Raw genomic sequence first — 24,749 nt, 5'->3', positions numbered from 1 at the left:
CAATTCTGTGATCCCTATAAACATCCCAAACTAGCACTGATTGGGGTCATCACAGGCTAATGCAGTTTTCCCAATTAATTTTGTAGTCCTAGGTACACCAGAGACCATCTCATAAAATGAGATGCTTTGTAAGCATTTTTCAGAGCACTGTCTGGAGACAAGGACATTGTCTCTTATTTGGGTGTGTCAGAAGCATGGCACCTTTCTGTTCCTCTGCTGCCAAGTTTTGGATGCTAGTCAAATAAACCATGGCTCATCTATCCAATAGGACACCAAGCCATCTTGGGAGGGGAAAACCTAGATGGAAAACCAGTAGTGGGAAAAGAGACGGAGGGCAGAAGGGCCAAGCGACTTCAGAAACCATCATGACCTGCAGCCTTGGGAAGCAGAGGCTGGCCCCAGACTTCTTGAGGCCAAGTCCTCACTCAAGCACATGCTGGTGGTGACCTTGGACAAGCCATTTAAGCAATCTGTGCCTGACTCTCCTCATTTGTAAGATGTAGATAATAAAAATACTTAGGAAGAATATTTTAAGGATTACACTGCTGAATGTCCTTAAGCTGCTTAGTATAGCATCCTGCCACAAGTTACCTGCTATATAAATACCACTTTCCTATGAGCAGAACAATTACTATAATCTATACACTATGTGTGTATCTATCCTGCATAATTGCTATACATGTATGCTCTCTCTCTCCTCCTCATCTTCTGCCACTTACTGTCCTCTTCCCTTTCTTTCCCTTCCTCATCTCCCTCCTCCTCCCTTTTCTTCTCTCTTTTTCAGCACATGCCAATCTGTTAATAGTGATATTAGGGTGAATATCACATGCCGAGTAAGAAAGAATAAGCACATATGTACAAACCAATCGTTTTTTAAAGATTTAATATACAGTATTTCATCATTACAGAGGGTTAATGGAGCTGAAGCTGAATAGGAATTCAGGAATGTATAGTTTTGAAATAATTAGCAACAGTATTAGGAGTGATATGAAACCCTAAAGACCATGTGCCCAGGCCATTTCAGTATTAATACTTTGGAAGACATAATAAGTGAGCTTGGGGCACACAACACTTTTCCCAGAGAGTCTCTTCCAAATTGTACTCCCCAGTGAGCCCTTGACTAGCTTCAGCGTGAACGAAGGTGAATCCCCCAAATCCCTTTTACCTGGTGCAAAGATCAAAGGACAAGCTCTGCAGAAAGCAAGCCCAAAGGACCTTTCCCTGGATCCAGTTCACAGCCTTATCCAGCAAAGAGTACACACTCAAACTGTGACAGCCACAGGGCTGCTGAGAATATGAAAACATCAGAATTGAAAACTGTCCTGAAACCTCTTCCCCCATCCCTGACTCTACTAGTCACCCACCACCCATGGACTCCATACATGGACCACCATGTGCTCCATGCAGAGAACAGGAAATCCAGTCCAGGTCTTGAGGAGGCTCTTAGCCATAGTGAGGAATGTGAGGCAGCAGGGAGGGGGAGACTCAGCAACAGAGCATCGTGGAGAAAAGTGTCCAAAGGATTCCAGACTCCTAGATGATATGGGCTCTGGAGTTTAATAGGAAAAGGCAGGCACACTCTAGAAAATGACTCAGTAAGTATGGCAAAGGCATGATGGTGGGACATGCCAGGTTTGTGGCTAACAAGAAAAAGTCAAATCTGACTGTCTCCCTCAAAACTAGGAATGTTCTGGAAGAATATCATTAAACATCATGAAGAGAAAGGGGCCAATCTTGAAAAAAGCAGACTATAAAAGAGTTGGCCAGTAAGCAAAAGTTTACCAACATCTTTTCATTCCAACATGGTGGTCAGGCACTATCACTATCCCACGACACTCAAAGCTTTGGATGCTGACCCTAAACTCCCAAATGAGACACCCAGGGCAGAAGAGTTCCGGTGGTCATATCCCAGTTGTGTGAGCAGCCACCTTGGACGGCTAGGTGATACTTCAGTATTTAGCTCTATAGTGTACCAAGCCTCATTTCAATGGAAGATTCCCAAAATTAGCCAGCAGGATTGAAGGATAGTCTTCTAAAACTAGACACAGAGAATAAAAAGAAGAGGTTAAAAAGGTAAAAGAAGCTGGCCCTTGGAGTGTATGCCACTCAGGTCTCATGATACACAGAAGAATACTCAGTAGAGCTCAGTGGTAAAAGCTTGCGCAAAACTTTAATAATCTAAGTTCAGTTCTTAGAACCCACAGCAGAAAAGATACAACTGTGAAAAATGTTCTCCAGACCTACACACACACACAAACACACATACACACACAGAGAGAGTAACACTACTGAGGAGAGAGATGACTCAGTGGATGAAGTACATTCTGAATGAACATGAGGCCAGGAGTCTAGATCCCCACCACCAATATAACAATAGGCATAGCAGTAATCTGTAGTCCTAGTACTCACTCTTGGTGGTGGGAAAGGGGTAAGTCCCAGGCATGCTAGCTGAATAGACTAAACAATTAATAAACTCAGGGTTCAGCAAGAGGCTCTGCTTTAGTAAATACAGCAGAAAGTAGCAATCAACCCAGGGTGATACCCCATGTCTTCTGGCCTACACACACACACATACACACACACACACACACACACACACACACACACACTCACACACACTCACACACACACACACAGGTGAGCATATAAATACACACAGGAAGACACACATATGCATGCAAAGACACATGCAAGCACATACTCATATGTACACACACAAACATGCATACATGCATACATACACATGTATATACATGCACGCACACACACACACACACAATTTGTTTGACAGACATTGACATTAACATATTTAAGTCCCAGCACTGGTGATGTTTCAAGAAAAATGTTGATCTTACCTACAGAAGAACAAACTCTAGCTTCCTACACGGCCCAGGAACAAACTTGCTATCCAACCAATCATCACTGGCAATGCCACGAGATTTTATGCAGCTGATGTCCATCTTGGCATGCATAGTTCTTCCTAAAGCACACCGAAAAGCCTCCGTCCATCTAACATCTAAGCCACAAGCTATTATGTTACTCTGAGCAAGCTACCATTTGTTCCCGATGCCTTTTCTGCTTTAGGATTCACAAAGCATTTTCCCAAACATTTTTGACATGTGGATGGTGTTCCCCCCCCCCCTTATCTCAAAAGTAATGCAAAGCATTCCGGCTTGGAAGTACCGTAAGGGAATAAATATAGAAATATATACCACTGGAAGCAAGTTTGGTAAGTCTGTCTGGACATGAGTGCACTGGTGTACAAGCACGAATGAGGCCTACAATGTAGTTTAGAAGAAAATACAAGGGACTTGAATATGAAATGAGACAGGGTTGTTAAATAAATTGTGGAACAGTCATTGGAATGGAAAACCCTGAAGCTTTTAGATAACATGATTTGAGAAATACTTAATGATATGGGAAAATGCTTTTTTAAAAGCATATGAAGAAACATATTTATATGTATTTGTATGCATGCATGACTTCCACTTTGTTTTCCATCGCTATGTCTATTGTGCATAGTCGCTTGCATGAATATGCATTGGTCTTCCCCTCATAAATCACACTGCAAATAGAAATCATTTTATAAGATACTCAGTTGATGACAGAAGCATGCACATCATCTATATTTTACTAGTCAAGATTCCAAGCCTGTCCACCTTTGCCACGGGGAGCTCGCATGATCTTGGTCCAGTTATTTAATTCTCTGGGACTCAGTACACTACAAAATGAAAAGGTGACAATATCTCTGAACTCATGAGGGAGTTGCAAATTAGATCAAATATTATATGGAAAAAATGCCTAATCTAATTCTCGCTTAGAGTAGGCACAGAGTAAATGCCAGCTTCTAACATCTCTAATGCCCTTATGTAAGTTCCTCTGTGAAAAAGGTGCTCTGGGCAGGGATAGAAGCAGGTCACTGATATGAGATTGACTGGGCTTTAGCTATCTTTGGGATATAATAACAAACTACCACAAAGTAGTAACTGAACACTATAAGAACTCATTTCCTCCCAAGTCTATAAGCCAAAGGTTCAAAATCAAGGTGTTGACCAAACTATGTTCCCACAAAAGGCTCCAGGAAAGAAGCCTTCTCTACTTTGTCTAGTTCCTGCTGTCTACTAGCCATTCTTGGCTTTCCTTGGGTTATAGATTCATCACTCCAATCTCTGCCTTTATCTTCATGCGACCTCTTCCCGTATGTGTGTGTGTGTGTGTGTGTGTGTACCCCTATGTGCTGGTTGGGTTTCATCAGCTTGACAAAACCTGTGACATATCTAAAAATGGAGAACCACAATTTAGAAAATGCCTCCATGAGCAATCCTCTGGGGTACTTTCTTAATCATTGATTAATGTGGGAGTACCCATCCCATTGTAGGGGTTACCAGCCACATGCAGGCACTAGATGCTGTAATAAAGCAGGCTGAGCAAGCCATGAGGAGCAAGTCAGTAAGCAGGCTTCCCCACTTAGTTCCTACTCTGACTTCTCTCAGTGATGGAGCATGACCTGAGAGTTCTAAGATAACATAAACCCTTTCCTGTGCAGGCTAATTGTGGCCAAGGTGTTTTATCACAGCAATAAAAACCCTAAGACATCCTACTAGTCCTATTAGACTGACATCCAATATAATCAGCACAGCCTCATCTTAATGCAATTAGGGACATAAGGGTACCAGATTATTTCCAAATAAGGTCAAATTCACAAGTACCTGTGTTTAGAACTTGCACATGTCCTCTGAGGAAGAAAAATTCAGTCCATAGCTGCTAGCAGCCCTCCATAAACACTAGCAGTTATGGAGAAATGGATAAAGATGTGTGGCCTGAGAACCCGAGGGCATAAAAGGGAGACCAGAGCCATCATGGAAGCTATACCTCCTTTCACAGGAGACTGATGGGAAGATCATGTTGCCAGGTGTCCCATGTTATTCCTTGTTTGTCCCCAGCTCCTGTCCTCGCTAACCATTCCAATCAGACAACTACCAAGCTTTAATACCAAGTATTAAAGTAAAGAGTGCTTTCTTCTTTCTTTCATTTCGAAAAAATCTAAACTTAGTGCAGAGTGTTTGCCATGGACAACAGAAAGGCCAAAAATTCAACAGGGCTGCATCTGTGGAAAGCTAAACAAAGGAGGGAGAATGTTTCTCATCCCGGAAGGGTTCAGAGAAGGACTTGCTGGACCACTCTGCTTTACAGAAGCACTTAAGAAGGGACAGGCCAAAGACAGGCTGTTGAGTGGGCAGCTACCTAGACCTGGCAAAGGGTTGCTGGCCTCAGAAAAAAAGTAGAAGAAACATGCAGGGATGGAAGGGATGCAGGGATGGACGGGATGCAGGGATGGATGGGATGCAGGGATGGAAGGGATGCAGGGATGCAGGGGATTGTACAGCTGAAGGATTCCTAAGGAAATTATAATACCAGTATAAGTCTTAAGATATTTCACAGAATAAATGGTTAAAAATTCAGATCAATTCCCTGTGGGATCAGAATGAGTCGAATTGACGTAAGGATGGAAAATAGATAAAGAATTTTCTGTGTACACAGAAGTATGACCTGCAAGTCAGCCCTACTCCATTCCTGACACCTAAACAATGCCCTCTGACCATGACAAGGCCCCTCCTAGACCTTTCCACCACAGGCTCTAACCTTTTCAAAGTCCCATGAGACCTATGGGGCTGGAAGGGTGGTTCAGTCAGGAAAGAACTGGCCATGTAAGCATGAGGCCCTGAGATGAGGCTCTAGAACTCTTGTACAAAAGCACAGTGTGTGGGGCATGCACCCAGTGCTGGGAATGTAGGCGAAGGTGGATGACTGAAGCTTGCTGGCCTGGTAAAAGAAAGAGACCTCCGTTTAAAAACAAAGCATGGTAGAGAACAACTGAGGAAGATACCCAAGGTTGACATTCAAATGTACAGCCAGGCACATGAACACATACACATACCATATCTACCTACCTGTGTGTGCGCGCACACACACACACACACACACACACACACTATATTTACAGTACTTGCATTGTTATGCTCCTCACTGCAGGATGCTCTCTGAATGAACCTCATGACCTCTGTGTGGAGGTCGTGCCATGGCTAAGAATCTGTGGCAGATACTGTTAGGTAAGACAGTGTCCTAGGGAGAAGTTTTGTGTGTATCGCTTACACTAATCCTCAGCAATAACGCAAGGCATGAGAAATGGTCCTGAACTCTGAAATGTTTGCCCAAGGGCTTCTCCATGGAAAGATGAGAAGGTGTGTGATAGGGCAGGAGCAAGGGGAGGCAGGAACAGTACTGGATTCTGAGAGCTGAGCTACAGGAAGCTCCCAAGCTTTCTCCAACAGCAGTGCATTCTGGGAATTGAAACACTTCCCTGGCCTGTCTGACTCATGCCAGACCAGCTTCTAGAAGTTTCCCTTTTGTGAAGTGTCAATGGGTATCAGTGGGCTTGAGGGAGGCACAAGATCTTAAAATTTCCTATTCTTATATTCCAAAATGGTTCTAGGACCAGAAAAGAGTCTGGGGGCAGCTTGCCCAAGGCCTGCCCTAGGCAGACAGTTCACACACACACACACACACACACACACACACACCCCTGGCCATCTCCAGGAAGCTCTCACGTGGATTTTCCAATAAAACGTGGGAAAACAGAAGCAGCCAGGTGCCAGCATCGCTTGGCAGAAGCCTGGAGTAAGCTGATCTGTCATGTGGGTTGTGGTTTGGATAGGAAATATCCCTAGAAGGCTCTTGGGTTCAGTACATCATTCAGCAGTGGGAACTTGAAGACGTGATTGCATCATGAGGTCTCTACAGCCAATGGATTCATTTACTGATAGATTAACAACTTAATGGAATACCAGGAAATGTAAAATTGAGGAAGGCAAGCCAGACTAGGGGACAAATATCACTAAAGACGTGACTTTAAAGGGTCTCTGTCTGTCTGTCTGTCTCTTTACTTCCTGGCTTCTGAAAGGGAAGAAATCCTATCTCACACCTTTACTGCCAAGGTGTTCTGCTGGACAGCAGGTCCATCCAAAGCCATGGATCCACCTCACCTTGGCATGAACCCTCCCTCCACAACCACGAGCCCAAATAAATGTTTCCTCCTTTAAATTGTTTCTCCTAGGTGTTTTCTTGCCGCAGTTGCAAAGCTAGCACTGGATCTACAACAAGGGCCTTGGAAGCTAAGAATTGGATGCTGTAAGTAGGCATCCAGAGGAACCTTCTTCAGTTCTGCACTGAGGGAAGGTTTCTATGGGAGGTTACGTGAGCTGAGACTTGAAGAAAATGGTCCATGGTAGAGAAAGGCATTACAGTGTGTAGGAGGAGCATGTTCAAAGATCATGCTAAATCAGGACAGAATATGACATGTCCAATCATCAGAACCAGCCAGGGTATCGTAAACACAGAGAGGTAAGATGGAGTACTTGAAAAAGATGCTAGATAGCCCGGTTAGGCCTAACAGTAGGTGAATTGCAGTCTACTTAAAGGCCAAGCCACTAAAGAGATTAAGCTCCAAAATAACACGATCCGATTCACCCAGGCCAAGTATGACACAGAACTTGTCGCACAGACTGGATCAATAAATGGCGACAGACTTCAGAATAAACTGACTCAAGCTAGATTCCAGAAGAGATGGAAACTCCTGGACTACAGAACACGTGTAAGATTTCAGACACCAGAATAGTTTCTGCTCATCCAAATTCACTTCCACACCTCTTAGCCTAAGCAGCATGCAGAGCCGCTGAGCTCCACGTGAACCTCCTGACAGACTCATTTCGGTGATCACTATCAAATGCCTCTATTAGGAATGCTCAGAAGATCATATTAGCACGATCCAATATTTACAAAATGACACTCTGCTATCCAAAGGGGCTGAGAAAATAAAGATTAGAAGCAACTGCCATGCCTTAGGGAGAGGGGATATGAGGAGAAGAGGCAGCAATCTTACAAAGTTGCTGCCCAGAACCTTGCTTTTCTTATCTGTAAAATGGGAATGAGGAGAGGAAGGGGATCAACATGTGATCAGGAAGCGAAGCACCAAAGGCTTTTGCATTGCTATGCATGATGCCTTCAGTAATAACCTCAGGTAAGCAATGCATCCATGCACCCTTCCAGCACACTCTCAGGGATGCTCTGTGTTCACACTGCATCTCACAGGTGCTGAAGAGAAAGCTGTGGTCAAGGATACCATGGTCCCCAATCACAGGGACTTCTCACATGAGGATAAGGAACATCAGTCACAATGTGTATGAGGGAGAAACTTGCCAAACATAGTGGGAATCTTTACCCAGAGCCTCCACAGACTGAATGTGAAGAGTAGCAACAGTTAGGCAGAGTGGAGTGAAGGGCTCCCTGGGACTGTTGCATGTGAGTTCCTGAGGCAGGGGAGTCAGAATTTTCTGGCAACTTCTAGGACTCAATATGAAGCAAACACAGGGGGGAGCAGAACCAGGGAGGGTAGACACCGAGGAGGGATAAGTCGCCAGGGTTTTAATAGAACAGAGAGACTCTTGGTCTTCTCAGAACATCAGGAGACCTCAAAAGTCCTCAAGACAGATAGTGGAGAGGAATGAAGAGAGGCAAGGGGAAATGGACAGCCCTATACTTCAGTAGAGTCCCTTCGGCTTCTGAGTGGAGATTAAATTTGAAAGGATGACTCAAAGACCCAGAAAGAAAGGTCCCCAGGTATCCAAGAGAGGGGCCAAGGTAGTCTGACCAGAAAGTGAGAGTCTAGGCAAAGAAACTGTGCAAGTGTAAGAGTTGGAGCTGGGGAATCATTAGAATGAAGAGACTACCATACAGCAACAGGGGGAGACAAGTCCAACCACTGGCTTGAGTCATTCTAGAGATTCAGTAGACATGGAAGGAGAATGGGTGAATTAAGATTTCAATTTTAGCTAGACATGGTCATATTCACAATCCCAGCACTTAGGAGGAAGCAGGAAGATCTTTAGTTTAAGGCTATCTGAAAAAGGAAGGAAGGAAGGAAGGAAGGAAGGAAGGAAGGAAGGAAGGAAGGAAGGAAGGAAGGAAGGAAAAAGGATTTTGGAGATGTTGGGTCCACAAGACATTACATGATTGTGAGTGAGCTACAAATGAACACATATGATATGTGCATGAATACACACACAGACACAAACAAGTCCATACAAATGTAAACATATATGTATATATATATATATATGTATGTGTATATATATATATATATATGTGTGTGTGTGTGTTTGTACACACACACACACACACACACACACATGCATACACACATGGTTGCATCCATACCAATACACACATGCATTCATATATGCGCACACATACATGCACTATAAGAGCCACATTTGTTCAATCTGGCCAACAGAGCACAGAATATGTGGACATGGTGCCATGCACAATCAATCCCAGCACTCAGGAGGCAAGGAAGATAGATCTCTATGAATTCAATACCAGCCTGGTCTACACAGTGAGTGCCAAGCCAGCCAAGGCTGCACAGTGAGATTTTCCCCTAAGGAAGGAAGGAAAGGAGGGAGGGAGAAAGGTATGGAGAGGGAGAGGGAGGGAAGTCAGCATTACTAAAATCCACAATGGGGCAACAGATAAACTTTTCCCATGATGTCTTAGTCATTGGAATAAGAGACAAGTGGTGCTCCTGCTTAAGTCAAATAGGATCTCACCAAATCTGAAACACTCAATTTAGTACCTCCTTTCCTTTCCCTCTTTCTTTCTTTTCTTTCTTTCTTTCTTTCTTTCTTTCTTTCTTTCTTTCTTTCTTTCTTTCTTTCTCTCTCTCTTTCTCTCTTTCTCTCTTTCTTTTCTCTTTCTTTTCTCTTTCTTTTCTCTTTCTTTTTCCTTCCTTCCTTCCTTCCTTCCTTCCTTCCTTCTCTTTTTGAGATAGCCTTGAACTCAACCCCCCTCCCCCTGAGAAACAGACACAACACAGTGTAGGAACCATAAAAATCCAGTCAGTTACCGCTTGCTTTGGAACCAAGCTCAAAGGCAGGAGAGACATTTCCTCCCCGGATTCTTCTGAGTATCCTCTCTGCCTCCACTTACTGACACTCTAGAAACCCTTGCCCCAGAGTTGGCCAAGACAACGTGGCAATGGGAGTCACATGCAGGGTTGTCAGTCTTCAAATGGAACATGAAGCAATTCGGTTGGTGAGGCCGTCCATGAGGGGAGTACAGCGCAAGCCCAAAACTCACTAGTGTTTAAGGCCATAGTGAACTATGGAAGAAGAGGGGTGAGGCTGAGGGAGGGCTCAGAGGCTGATGAAATACAAGACAGTGTATGAGCTCCAGGGAGTGAGTGGAGAGGAAGCCTCCATAGACATGTCCTCTCATGTCCTATAGCCAGCTGGCTTTCCACTGTTCAAAAGAGAGGTTTCAACTGTTCCGGAGCTGTAGGACATCTGGGCTTACATCACCAGGCAACCTTGCAGATATGTCTTGCCTGACTCACCAGCTCTGACAGTGTTCTCCCAGAATCTGCACATACCTCTCCTGAGAGCATCTCCTAAAGCCAGCAGGTGCATTTCTCATAGGCCGGCCTCATGCAGGCATCCATCAAGAATTTACACTGGTTAAAGAAGCTTGGTATTCTAGATGCCTGTACACTCATCAAAGTGGTAGTAATATGACAGTGGAAATCCCATAGTGTGTGTATCCAGCCCATGTTCATATAACAGAGAAGAAAGGAGTGAACTTGCCTCTTTCTAAAATGTCATTACCATCTTGCCACAGAGCAAAACTCAGTGATATCATATGCATAGATAGAGCTTAAAGGTCTCAGAGTAAAATGAAATCCCAAAGGACTCTGGATCCTAATAACCTAGGACTCTCACTTCAAACTACGGAATTCACTTACCCTAGCTTAAGTGCCTCTAAGGATCAGAACTCTCCACCTATATATCAACCTACTGTCCTCTCAGACAGCTCAATCCATAAGAAGGTCCTTCCCCCATGAGCTACTGCAAAAGACAGCCACCTCCATCTCAGCCCCAAACATGATGGATCACATACCTGTGGGCACAGCTGGGTCCAGCATTGGCTTCTCCCATGTGTTAATCTGCTCCCAGGTAAACCCATTGGTTCCCAGAGCCACGCTATACCCGCAGTTGCTGTAATGTTCGTCAAAAGAACAGCCACCTACAGAAAAAAAAAGAGAAACAGGTAAGTACAGCCCAATGCATGAACCTTGGTTCATTACCCCTGCTCCATCAGCCCTTTACAGTTTTGAATTTTAAACTCCAGAGAGGTGTTGAAGGGGGGGGGGACAAATCAAAAGCGGGCAAACTGGAGTTTTATATTTGCTTTGGTGCTCTTAGGAAAGGCGCCAGCATCTGCAAGCCCCCCTATTTAAGAAAGTTAATAAGGCTAGTTACACTGATTTCAATCTTCCTTCCTGAGAAAGTAAACAGCAACGGCTTGTTCTAAGTAGGAGAAATGAATGCCAGGGCATGCCTCTGTAATTGCTTCCTGCAACACGCAAAATGGGCTGGGAGGCTGCACAGAGAACAGGAGCTTTAGAGTCCAGCAGGACTCAGTCACACCTCAGCTCTGCAGAGCTGTGAGTTGGAGCCACCTGGTTCACCTCTGGAGGGGGTCTTGGTTTCCCCACCTGTAATGTGGAAGAGAACACCCCTGCCCTTATGGTATGTCACTGTTTGGATTGACTCTGAAAAGCAAGCACAGAACACACTCTGGATCACCCCCACCACATTGCTTTCCAAGTAGACTGAAAGCCCGTGCTTTTTAAAGCTTGAAGAACAAACTGATGAGACATTAGACAACCATGCATTTGGAGAATGAGAAAGTCAACAGTGAGTATCGCCAGATTCTCCCTTAAAGTTCAAGTTGTGTCCCTTTGATGTGGGCAAGGAAAAACTTAGCATATACTGTAAGTCTGCTCAAGATGAAATTGAAAGAGATACAGGATTAGAACGGAGGCTCCAACTAGGAGAGCTGCTGAGAGCAGAGAAGCAGGAGCCCACTATTCTGAAGGAGAGAATCAACTGGGCTCTAGAGGAGAGGGGAATTTTTCACATGAGGAAGGAAGGAGGAAGGATATTCCAAACGGTGCACAATCTGATTCACAAAAGGAGCTGGCACTGCTGACCTGAGCCTACACTGGCCCCCTGGTTGGCTACTCACACCCACTCTCATCCCTGGGTTGTCCCCTTGGTGCTCAGCACCCCACTCTCCTCTAAACACCCATCTGCTCCTATCACAAGCTGAGCCACAGCCACTGCAGGTCACGTGTCTGTGTCCTCTTCCAGCTCCTACGTTGGAACTCAACACCGAGGAAGTGTTATTAAGAGGAAGGATTTTGATGAGATGATTAGGTTATGAGGATTTGGCTCTCATGTAGGAGCTTCACATCCTGATAAAAGGGCCCCAAAGTGCATGTGCCCACCCCCCATCCCCATCCCCACCACGCCCCTGCCACCAGTGAGGAACTGTGAAGGAGGGAAGGTCAAGAAGATAATAGAATATATATGGCAAGAGAACAAAAGATGGAAGGATGGCAGGAGAAGAACGGGGGGTGGGTGCAGAAGGGAGAAGGGAGGAGATCAATAAGAACAAAGTATATGTGAGAATGTCATAATTAAATCTGTTATGTTATGATAATAAGCTAATAAAATATGCATAAAATAAAATGGAGACATCTATGGAAGAGTGCTATCAGACCCTGCATCAGCTGCCGCCTTGACTGTAGACTTCAAGGTCTCCAAAACTGTGAAGAAGACATTTTTCCTACTGTTCATAAATTACCCCGCCCCAGGTAGTCTGTTATAGTCACGTGAGCAGGTTATGACAGCACCCCAGTGAATGCTGGGCTTAGCAATAGAGGACCGAACCCATTGGGAGGGATTGTTTCGGGAGTTGAGGCATGCTTTGCATGAAATAGGAAAGGAATTACATGAACATCTTGAGAAGAACACAGATAAAGAAGTCTAAGAAGCACAAAAAAAACCTGAGATCTGCAGTAAGGTCGGGGGGAAATATCTGATAAAAAAAAAAAAAGAGGGTAGGAGGTGACTGATGCACAAGAGGAGAGAAAATACTTGCTTCTATCTAGCTACTTGCTAAGTCAACAATGACTCTTGTTGAAAGAGCAGACACAGTGGTGGCATTGGCTACACAGTGGCTTCCAGAAAGACATATGAAACTCAGTGAGGCAGACCAGGAGCAAACAAGCAAGTTACACGGATAATTACGAATCAATGCACTACAGAGGCTTCAGGTGGGAGTGAGTGAGAGAACCACAAACCACGTGATGCAGGTATAACATGTTTAAAACCACTAAGAAGGAAGTTTTGAAGTGGTATGAGATTTCTAACCATGAAATGGAAGCAGACCTGAACTACAACGGCCATTCACCGTGCTAACCTCTCAGCAACAGGTGCTACATACAGAATCTCTGACACACTGTGCTCAGATCCTCTGATGATGAAAAGGTCTTTGTGGTTGAGGCTGCAGGTAGTGGCAATCAAAGAAGGAAGGCATGGCAACAGAAGGCTCTCACAAGAAGAGCTTCATTGGTGCAACCAGAGGTAGCGCCATACTCTCTCTTGAGCTACTCTTAGGATATTCAGACCCTGCCTTGTTTTTGTCATGGCTTGTGAATGTCTTTTAATGTCTCTCCACAAGGGAGTTCTAGATGCAGGCTGTGGGCTGCACTATATCACACACATGTCTGCATCTCAGCCAGGAGCACAGTCCAGACTTTCCCATTGAGTACTGAGATTCTCAGCAAAGAAGGAAATATGACCAGTGGGATTTAAGTTCCCATCTGTGGTTGGTGCCAAACCTAGAAAGCGGAGCGTATTTAAGAGATGCTGTCTAACTGTTCAGCATGCATCTGCATGAGCCTGATAGACACAGAAGCAGGATGTGCATCACGGTGATATTAAGGGAAAGAAAAGGCAAAACAAGGTAGGAGGGAGTCATAGAACCATGCTTTAATTTCCCACATGTCCATCTGCCTAACTGTGGTTATATGCCTGACTCTGAGCTCCCAGCTTCCTATGTCAAGAGAGAAAGCTTCCCAGGTACCGGACACTGTGTTCTGATAATAAAAGCCAAACTGTTCCAGGGCAATAACAACCAGTCCATGAACGTACATCAGACAAGAGCCTCTGCAGGAATCCGTGACGAACCTCATATCCCGTAATGAGACACCACCTCTATCTGAGACTCCATCCACACAAGGAGTGCACGGCGAGCTTCATGAGACTGCTTCTCATAATCCTTCTCAATATAAATTGATAGCATCGCCCAAACACACACATCAGAGAAAACAAAGCACTGTGGCGATAGCAACTGATATGGATACCTGCTCCCCTCTCACATGGCTTGATGCAGGCATAACGTGTTTAAAACCACTAAGAAGGAAAATACACTTAAGGATGGTTTTCTTCCTCTCAGACGGCATATGAAGAATCAGCATGAACATATGCTCCAGACTGACAGCAGGTGACAGTCAGTCAGAGACGAGTTCCTAAGCCACACACCCAGTCCCACTTCTGAGTCTTTAGTTCCTAGTATACAGGAACAAGATAGCCACGAGGAACCTTCTTGTCAGAAGATCTAAGTATTCTAGAGAGAGAACTAGGAACCTCTAGGAGTCACAGAGATGCAGAAATGGCAATAAGCCAGTGTGCAATGGACACCAGGAGCCACCAAGAAAGGAGAAGAGAAGAAATTCAAGATCCCCTGAACCCTGAACAGGAAACATTTATCCAACCTCCACGGCCTTAAGGCTTCTTATAGGTGATGTTGATCATCCAAAATTTTATCTGTCCTCCCTAGAGACCATAAGACAAAAGACCTCACCCCTCTGTAGGTGTTTGTGTCAAAGCACTTAAGGAAGATATATGATTTGAAAGAATCCCCAAAGAAATCTATTTGGATGCTGACCTCACTCGGGCACAAGGACCATGTGGTGTCAGGCAACTGATGTCAAGCTTAGCACAGTCACCTGGGGAGGAAATCACATCTTCACCTCTAACTCAACCTCAGAAGAGAGCTCAGGCTGCCTCCAGAAGCCACCATCCAGTCTGATGGAGACCCACAGAATCACAGGAGGACAGGGGAAGGAAGCCACCACCCATGGTCTCTGCTCTTGAGCAGACAAGCTATTTCACTGGGCAGGTTGAGGTCAAAATGTGGCAAAATCCCCAGATGCTCTGACGCAAGTCAAATATAAAAAAAGTCAACAGAGAAATGGAAGACTGTAGCAAGGAAATTGGATTTTGAAAATCCATTTGGATTTGGTAATGTATAGCTTATCAGCATCTGTAGGGGAGTAAACATAGTGCAGGATACATACTTTAGGAGACATTAAAGCATAAATAAGGTTTATAGTGCCAATCAGAATTTCTCTTTAAACATGAGCTCTTCTTTTGAAAATGAGAGAGGAATAGAATTCAATAAAAATATAAATGTGCCTGCCTCTGCATTTCTCAGATATGATCCTATGTATTCTAAAGCAGAATTAAGTTCAGGAGAGGGACGAAAGATTTGTTACTTTCTGCATGTTCCAGGCACTGGATGTGAGAGGTGTGGATGTATATGCAAATCTGTTTGCATATGGAAGCAGAAAACCCCCAACACCTTTCTCTAAGTCAGGACTCAGCAAACTTTTCTACAAAGGACCAAACGCTAAATCTCTTTAGCTTTATGGCTACATGGTCTCAGTCACAATCGCTAAGCCCTACCCTTGTAATACAAAAGCAACCATCTTCAATATGAAAACATGCAGATGTGGCTATGTTTCCTCGAAACTTTATACATAACAATGCGGGCAGGTCACATTTTGCCCAGGGATTGTCACCTGTCAGTTCTTGCTCTAGGAGCTGAGCATCATGCTCTCGCTTTCTGCATGGAATCTCATTGCAGGAAGTCCCAAGGGACTTTCCCAGCTGCAGAAAAAGCATGACATAACAGTTGGTGATGTCAACAGCAACACTCCTTTTTCTTAACAGTGTTCATGTGCAGCGCTCACCTACACTAGCTTCAGCACGCTGCTATCTGTCTTCACCATGCCTATCCCATCTTATGGATGCACCATCACGGACCCCTAGAAACAGCTCAAACACAGGAAGCAGAGGAGGTGGGACATTAGCCCTGGCATTGCAGGACAGAAGCTTTCCAATGTTCCAGCAAGGCCTCTTTTAGAATACTCCATATTCAGATTCTGAGTCTCACCCTGCTGCTTCTGGAATAGAAAGTGGAGCCTTTAATATCCAGCCATGGAGCTCAGTGAAGATAGGAAACTAGGCCAAACATAAAAAAAGAAAAATTATTTTTAAAAAGGTACAGATTTGCCTTCAGTTTTCCTCTCTATGGTAAGTGTTACTGGTGGAGAGAACTCACAATGTTGACAAACATGACCAGAATCTGAGCTGACCGCCATGGCATGGGGGAGGCAAAGAAACACTTTTGACTCTGGCCTAAATAACTGGGGCAGAACATACTAGGAAGCCACAGAGCACCATGCTTGTGGAGTTCAAAGGACAACTCTGGCATAGGATGAGACATGTGAGGTCACAGGATAGTGTCTTTCCATTTCCAGGTTCCAAAGATCCAAGAGAACATATGCAAACCACAGGAGTCCCCACCAAAGTCAGGCCCCAGCACAGTCCAGTGACTTGTATTCAATGAGTGGCTGAATACATTAGCATGGGCCTTGTTCATGGCGAAGTGCCAGGCTGGACCCTGCAGAAGGAAATGTAGTACATCTGTGCCTTTCTCTTAGGGCATCACAGTGAACTCAATGAACCTTCCAATCGGGGAGAGACTGGGGGCTCAGAGGTCAGACGAGGCCTTCTAAGAGTATTTATCCCTATTCTGCAATGGTGGAGAGTTCAAATTGTAAGAGAAGGGAAGCCAAAGTATGTGCTAAGACCACTTTGGGAGAAAGAAGGTAAGCTAAAGGTGGCCCATAGGACAAGAGGCAACAGGAGGAGAAATCAGAGTTGTAGCAACAGGTGCAGAGAGATGAAACTGCTAAGGACTCAACTGTTCTAGGGTCAGGAAATGATGATCTAGGAAAAAGGGACAGGAGAAGGATGCTTTGGAGCAGATGCCAATCTGAGGGACGGTAACATAGATAGCACCCTATGCCAAGCATGCTGCTGATTACCTGTAATAGTCACTGCATAAGCTAGACATGATCACCGATGGCTGTGACAAGCATGAAGAAACTTACACATAGAATCCTCTAAAACTCTTGCCCTAGGTCACACAAATCCAAGTGACAAAGTTTGACTCTGAATCCCAGCTAGCTCAGTCTACACATACACTTAACCTGTTATACTAGGTCACCACAGCAATTAACATTGCCTTTTAAACAGAATTGGTTGGGGTAGCTACACAGATCTTCCTCAGTTCTGGGCCTCTTCAAGTCCTCTATTCCCAAGTCACACACTGTTCTGGGGCTACAAGATTCTAGTTCTCAAATCTAGAGGTCAATGCTCAGAAATAGGCTCTGCAGCTTGCCTTGAAGACCACGGCGCAGAGGGTAGGGGGCTCAGAATCAAGCAGGAAGGTACATGGTAGAAGACAGTATCAGCTTCATGTACCACTCATTGATATAAAGATAGCTCACGCTGAACACTGGAGGAACAGTATGGAGTCCAGATATAGCAAGAATACATGGATCTTAGTTTGGATTTTATTGCTGTGTAAGAATACTGTGTGTCATACTAGAGCATATATAAGACCTCAAAACCCACTTCCATGCTTCTTCAAACAAGACCACACTTACTCCAAGTGTGGTCATACCTCCTAATAGTGCCACTCCCTATGGGCCAAGCATTCAAACACCTGAGTCTATGGGGACATCCATATTCAAACCACCCCAACATGGTTAAAAGGGACCAGAAAAAGAGAGAGATGTGACCAAAACAACTATTATTTTAAGATTTATTTGTTTCTATTCTATATATAATTGTTAGTGCTTGAATGTGGGTCTTTATATAATATGTGTGTCTGGTGCCTGCAGAAGCCAGAAGCAGTCACTGGATTCCCTAGAACTGCACTTACAGGTAGGTGTGAACCACTATGCAAGTCCTTTGCAAAAGCATAAAGTACCAGTTTTTATTATTTTTAACTGAAAGGGGGGTATCAAATCTTTTCCCTGAATGACCAAGGAATAAATATTGTCAGATTTGTGTGTTGTATCAGTCTACTCATGCTGCCATAACAAAATGTCATAAACTGAGTCATACAAAACAGACATGTGTTTCCTCAAAGCTTTGGAAGATGAAATTCCCACATAAAGGTTTGGCTGGGAGGATTCTGTCGATCATTTCTTTCCTGGGCTGCGGATACCACCTTCTCAGAGATCCTCATATGGCCTTTCCTTGGTATGCTTCCAGAAAAATAGCATGGCTTCTGGGGTCTCTTCCCAGCCTAGAGAGTTCTGACCCCACACCAGTGGCCCCATCCGCAGGCTCTATATTCAAGCATAGCTATGCTGGCAGTAAGGGCTTCAGCATACAGATGTCAACTCAAGACTCCGAGGAGGACAGAATGTGATTTGTCACAGCACACACATTTGTCTTCCACTGCTTCATAATAAATTATCACAAAGGCAGTGGCTTAAAATGCCTACTTGGTATCCGCAGAATCTGCAAGGAATAAACGCAGGTATCGGCAACCCAGTTTCTCTTCTCCCAGGACGGAACCAGGTGCCTGCAGAACTTTGGACCTTGGGATTTTCTTTAGAACTCAGATGGCTTTCGGTGGAATCCAGTTCCTCAGGCTGCAGAACTGGCATGTTGATTTTCTCGTTAGCTATACCCAGTAGCCACTATCAGCCCACAGATGCTACCCACAATTCCTAGCCATGGGACCCCCAGCAAGAGCTTTCTTATTTATATATTTATTATAGTTTTGACCTCTTCCTTAAAGCAGGGTCTCATTCTTCTGAAGGACTTGTCTGCTACAACAGATACATCCAAAATATTCACTCTAGCCTGTGGTCAAAGAATTGAGGCCTTAGCTACATCTGACAATCTCTCTCCTTTGTCACTAACATAACAAAGGTGTAGAGCAAGACCACTGTATGCACACTGCTGTGCAGGGGATGGGAACTCTATGGGATATATCAGGAATCTTTGGGGCTACCTAACGGTTCTGTTTATTGCAATAGCATCTAGCTCTGTTGCTAGTACTCACCAAGCCACTATAGTAAGAAAGCATAATATATAAAGAATTAGCATGTCTCTGTTCTCTCAATGAATGAATGAATGAGTGAATGAATGTCTGTCAATGTTCTACCTAAGATGCAGTCCTCTTACCTCTGTCTCCCAAGTTCTGGGTTTGAAGGTGTACACAACCATACCCTGCACTCACTATACCTAAAACTGCACATAATCTACTTGTTACCAGATAACATTCCTTCATCTTCCTAACCATTTAAAAATGTAAAACCCATCATCATCCATGGGCTATATAAAAACAGGGAAGACTCAGTGTTGGGGTGCAGACTCCAATCCTAATTCAGTAGCATGGACATCTCCAATGGTAACAGGATGGCTAACTTCAGAACAGTACCACGTGTCATCACTTGAGTGTCTGATGCCCTGTGATCCTGACATGCCCTTCACATTTTGTAGATGCATAATGATTCTCCCTTTCTCTGGGAAATGGAGAGATGCAGCCAGTCTTTTGACTTTTGACATCACAAACCCAGCCCTAGGTAAAGGGACTGACTGAGTGAAGACTATTAATACCTCAGGACTTAGCAAAGCACCTTGTGTGTGAGAAGCTGACACTGCCATTGCACAGATGAGAAGGCTGAGGCTAGAGCAGAAGAAGTTGAATTCTAATCACACCATGTCTGCCAACCAAAGCAAATCCCAAGGAAGGTTCAACTCTAAACGTTGTGAAACCAGCACATTACTACCCTACAGAATATAATGTTACACAATTAAGAAATCAAGAGGGCAATAGCAGTGCTCTAAGCCAGCTGCTAGAGCCTGAGTAACCAGAGTTTGCAGGCCCAGGAAGCAAAGCCTGTTCTATGGACACACACATTCTAAAGAGCTCCAGCCCTTAGTCATTCGTATTCTCCCCTTGTGCCGACAGCTGCTCTGAAGGCAGGGCAGGATCTAAGTAGGGCTTATTAATCGTGAGCAGCGTATCGTGGGGAGCCCAGCCTTGCCCCCGGAATGAATGTAAACCAGCCTTGCATAAATTGAATTTCTTTTTTGAATATCTAATTGAATTTGCAGAAGTGTGTGCCAGGGGGGTGTTTAAATAAGTGCACAAATATGATAAGAAGGCCTTCACACCATTATATCTAATTCAGTAAGCAAAAATAATGGCAGGGCACGTTCCAATTAGTGTTTGATTTATTTGCTTTAACAAATCCAATTAGTAGAATGTTTTATAAAGTCATCCAATGTCAAATACTCATGGACTCAACAGATAGAAACAATAGTCCTAATAGGAAAAAAAAGAAAAGATGCTTTGGAGCTCTTTGGATGTTGCATTTATTATAAACAAGATGTTGTCTTGGACATTCCCCAAGGGGCAGGGAAATAGTTTTTGATCTGATCAACGGGTTCTTCCTTGTGAGGCTCTGAGCAGCAATAAGGCCCACTATGCTGTGTCTAAGAAGGGAAGTGACAAAGATAGGAGGTAGCCAGGAGATTTAAGGGAGAATGATGACCTTGCTGCTGAGTGTCTTTGAGATCAGCCGTGTGCTTGGAAATCAAGGCAGCAGAGCACCATGGGAAAACCATAGGGCAACAGAAGCTATGATGTCCTCAAGCTGAAATCAATCTTCTTGTACCTTTGCCGGGCTCTGGTTTTACTGTGTGAATGTGGGCACTAAGATTCATGAATCACCAACACACTTACCTTCATTAGAGGTGCTTGTTCTTAGCTCAGTGAGGTGGCTAAAGCTGTAGACTCTGGAGTCAGCCATTAAACTCTCCTGTTTTACTTAACTGTATGACCTTGGCCAATATAAACTCTATGTGCATTATTACCCCCATCTGTAAGCCTAAGATTCTTATGGACCTCCTGGCACTGTTATGGAGACTGGATGAACTATCTATAAAGAGTCAGACTAGCATGCAGTAGGTTTCAAGTAAGTACAAAATACATTGATATTTCATCTCCATGTATAAATTCAAAATGGAAAGGTTAAGGGTTTCTATTATTCACCTTATAAAATATTTTAAAGCAAAGCATTAGAGAAGCTATATCTGAGTCTGCTTGTTTGTCCTGGATAGACTGGCAGTAACCATAATGACCCCCCAGCACCCTCAGCACTTTCTACTAGATGACCTCAGACAAGACTGTCCCCCCATGGTCCAGGTTTCTTCATCTGTAACAGAGGCCATAAGCAAGCCATCTCCTGGGACCCCTTGGCTTCTGAATACTACCAGAACATGATTGGAACTTCCTTCATGATACCCTGCTGCAGTAGAAATAAGAGCAGCCAACTAGCTTCTTCACATGGACTGTCTGGCCTTTGTCTCCCAGTATTATGAGGCATCAGATTTATACATTCTCTCATGCCTAAGGTTCCTTGGTACCAGTCTGTCCATGAACACTAGGATGTTTTATAACCAGGAAAAGACTATGATAAAGAGTATAGAAAGCTTGCTCTCAGCCTCAACCTATCAATGAGAAGATGAAGCTTAGGGAAAGAAGAGCCACCTTCAGTCATAACTGGTAAAGAAGGCTCAAGATGGGGGGCAGGGGGAGAATAAGATCAGCTAGAAAAGCAGCCCGAACAACCAGCAATTCATTCTGCCCCAAAGCAGCACTGGGACAGGCACAAGGATCCCACTGTCCTCTCAAATATAAAGACTAAAGGATCATCTGGCCCAGCTCCTGATTTTACAGGTAGGTAAACAGACAAAGGGTAAAGGCTACAAAGAGAAGGGGTCCAGAGCTGGGACAGAGCCCAGAAGCCCTGGACCCTGGCCAGACCTCTACCCACTCATCTGCCAGAAGACCATCTTTGATCTTTCCCCACACAACAGCAATGTCTGTTTCATTTTTTATTTAGAGGGAGCAGTGAAAGACAAGGAGGACCACAGGTCATGCCCCATGTCAGGGAGAAAACTTTTTGGGATAAAGTGGGGGAAGGTTTCTGGCATCAGCATCAGCATCTTCATCAGCATCAGCATCAGAAATTGTTAGAAGCTGAAGCCAAGATCCCAGCACTCCCAGGATCTTTGCACTTCCAGCTTTTCCAACTCAGATCACCACCACACTAGAGCTTCAGGAGTCTCATTCCAAACGATTCCCCACCAAAATTCAAGTTCCTGGAGAAGTCTTCTCAAGTATTCCGACAAAAATAGCCTCCTCACCTCTCTAATTATTTTCTACCATGCCACTGTGTTTATGCTGGATGAGGGAGGTTGCTCCCCGTACACCCTCGGTACACTCTCCAATCATTCACTCACTCATTCCCTATCTTCCAGTGGGAAGCCCACCCCTCTAGGATAGGAAACATATACCCATTTTCATTCATCACTGAATGCTAAGGACTCAAACAACACTGGATAAATGAATGAATGAATGAATGATGAAGTATCTGGAAGGAAAACTCAGTAAGAGGCAATAATAATTCTTGCTCGCTTGCTTCTGATCTTGAGTTTTTATAGCCTGGCCTACTAGTTTTTATTTTCTACCCACTCTCTACTTCCTTTCTGCCATGATGGACTGTGTCCCCTCAAACTGTAAACCAAAATGAATGTTTCTTTCCCAAGGTTGCTTCTTGTTCAGTGTCTAGTCACAACAATGAAAGGAGTAACTAGAGCAGTCACCTGGAAGAGAACCCAGGGAGCAGGAGCCATTAGGAACCCAGTGGGGAGCAGAAGGAGAAAGCCCTGATAAGGGTGGTTTCTGAATCAAGAGTCTCCAGGAGGAACTACTCTCACATCATTTAAAGTTATCTCAAATCCCACTCTGGAAAAATCAGCTGTCTGTACCCAACCCACATGTCCTTTGTAAGGACCATCCCACTCCGGTCCTGAGAGTCACCCTTGATTTGCCCTCTGAGACAAAATGCAGCTTTGAAAAGTGGGAGCCCGGGTTCAAAAATGGTTAAATGACCTCCTTGGGCCTATCTACTTCCCAAAAGACAGAGTCATAATTAGAGTGAGTTTCAGTTGAAACCCAGACCCAAGCTCTGTCAACTCATCTTCTGTCTTCTGTATGGAAACGGGCAAAACTCTGCATCCTGGAAATCTGCACTGCTTGCTAGAACCCTCTGTGGATTCAGTCAAGCCACATTTACATATCATTCATGAGTAGGCTATGGACTGTCTACTATAAGGTAGGCATTATGTTAGGTACCCCAGATAAAGCAGAGACAAGCAGGAACGGCCCCCTACTTCCCTCAGAGCTCACAGTGTAGCTGGGAACAGTAAGATACAGAGATAAACAGCCTGTGAGGTGCCTGTTTAAGCTCTTATCATAACAGAATGCTTTTCATATTTAATACAAATTAATAAGGTATACCACTATAGAAAGTGATAATTATTAAAAATTGCATTGTATGGTCCCAGCATCAAGCCAGTAATTTTTCATGATCTTACCTAATCATAATAGACATCCCACAATGCAGGAATTAATCGTTGTGAAGATGGGGGAACAGAGACCCTACTGATTCAGAATCCAGTCTACATCCCCATATGGCTGCCAGTTATGACAGTTTTCTTTCCTCAGAGGCCACCATCTGTCTATTGCACAGTGCCATGCATGCAAAAGCCTAAGAAATGGTGAGGTCCAGCTGATAGATACCAGTTCATGTACTTTAATTTTATAAGTATATTAACATTTAATTACCTAAAGTAAAGACTAAGGTCCCATACATTCATTAAGCCTGGTAATAGCAGCCAGAGTTCCATAAATCATCAAACTGGTAACTGCACAGATAAAATATTTACTGAGGTCTGGGTATTATCCTAAATATAATTGGCTGTAGAAACCCCTTCAGCAGTTCAGCTCTGGCAAATCAGCCTGTGGTGGCTGGATGGGATTCATCCACCATAGCCTCTCCAGATGAACCTTAAACATAGAAGAAAGGGTTTTTAAGGACAGAGCATAAGAAGGTCTCAATGATATGAAGTTTAAATCACCCAGATGCTAGTACTGGGTCAACCCACAGATTTGGGTCTTGGGGATGGTGAGGTGAATTGTTGTGTTAATTAGCTTGTCCTCAGTTCCGCCAGCCAGCCTGCCTACTCTCAAATATTGACACTTTGGTTGTCTGCAGAGGGAAAATTGGCCTAGGTAGAGATGGATGCCAACAAAAGGGAGTGCTCTCCTGAGGATTAAAGAAGTAGCCTTTGATGAATCCTTTAAAAGGCAAGTAGTTTGCTCGCTATGGTGCCTAACCATAAAGCAGACCCATACCTCAAAACCACCTCCTCTTAGTCGCTCAGATGCCTAAGAGTTCATGTCCAGGACACACGAACACATTTCTCATTTCCAGAGCAAGCACTTAGCAATTCCCAGCTCTGTGCACATTTTTTTTTTCCTTAAATCTGCAAAGGCCCAAAGCAGAGGTTCAGCCCCTGCCAACATGACTTCACCTCAGGCAAAAACTCTGAAATAGAAATGAACTTCTACCACCAAAGCTGCCACTTGCTAAATCACATAATAACTCAGGACCTGACAGGACAAGGAGGCAGGTGGTCCTCAAGATTGAGGATTTGCCTAGGAGAAAAGAGCCCTGTGTTAAAGACTTGGCTTTGCCACCAGCTGGCTGTGTGACCTTGGCT

General features: G+C 44.2%; 1 protein-coding gene across 12 annotated transcripts in view; it reads right to left on the bottom strand.

Annotated features, from left to right (window-relative positions):
* The window catches only part of Ptprt (protein tyrosine phosphatase receptor type T), a 1,119,809-nt gene that overhangs the window by 821,049 nt on the left and 274,011 nt on the right, over positions 1-24,749 (bottom strand). For all 12 annotated transcript variants that reach the window (XM_029473981.2, XM_029473985.2, XM_029473982.2 and 9 more), the window contains exon 2: positions 11,008-11,133. In XM_029473981.2, the coding sequence (XP_029329841.1) occupies positions 11,008-11,133 (126 nt within the window). The remainder of the gene's footprint in view (positions 1-11,007; positions 11,134-24,749) is intronic.

Source organism: Mus caroli, unplaced genomic scaffold (assembly GCF_978045245.1).
Source record: "Mus caroli unplaced genomic scaffold, Mus_caroli_1 scaffold_2, whole genome shotgun sequence".
In the NCBI taxonomy this organism is placed as follows: Eukaryota; Metazoa; Chordata; class Mammalia; order Rodentia; family Muridae; genus Mus; species Mus caroli.
This window is presented reverse-complemented; position numbering and strand designations above follow the sequence as displayed.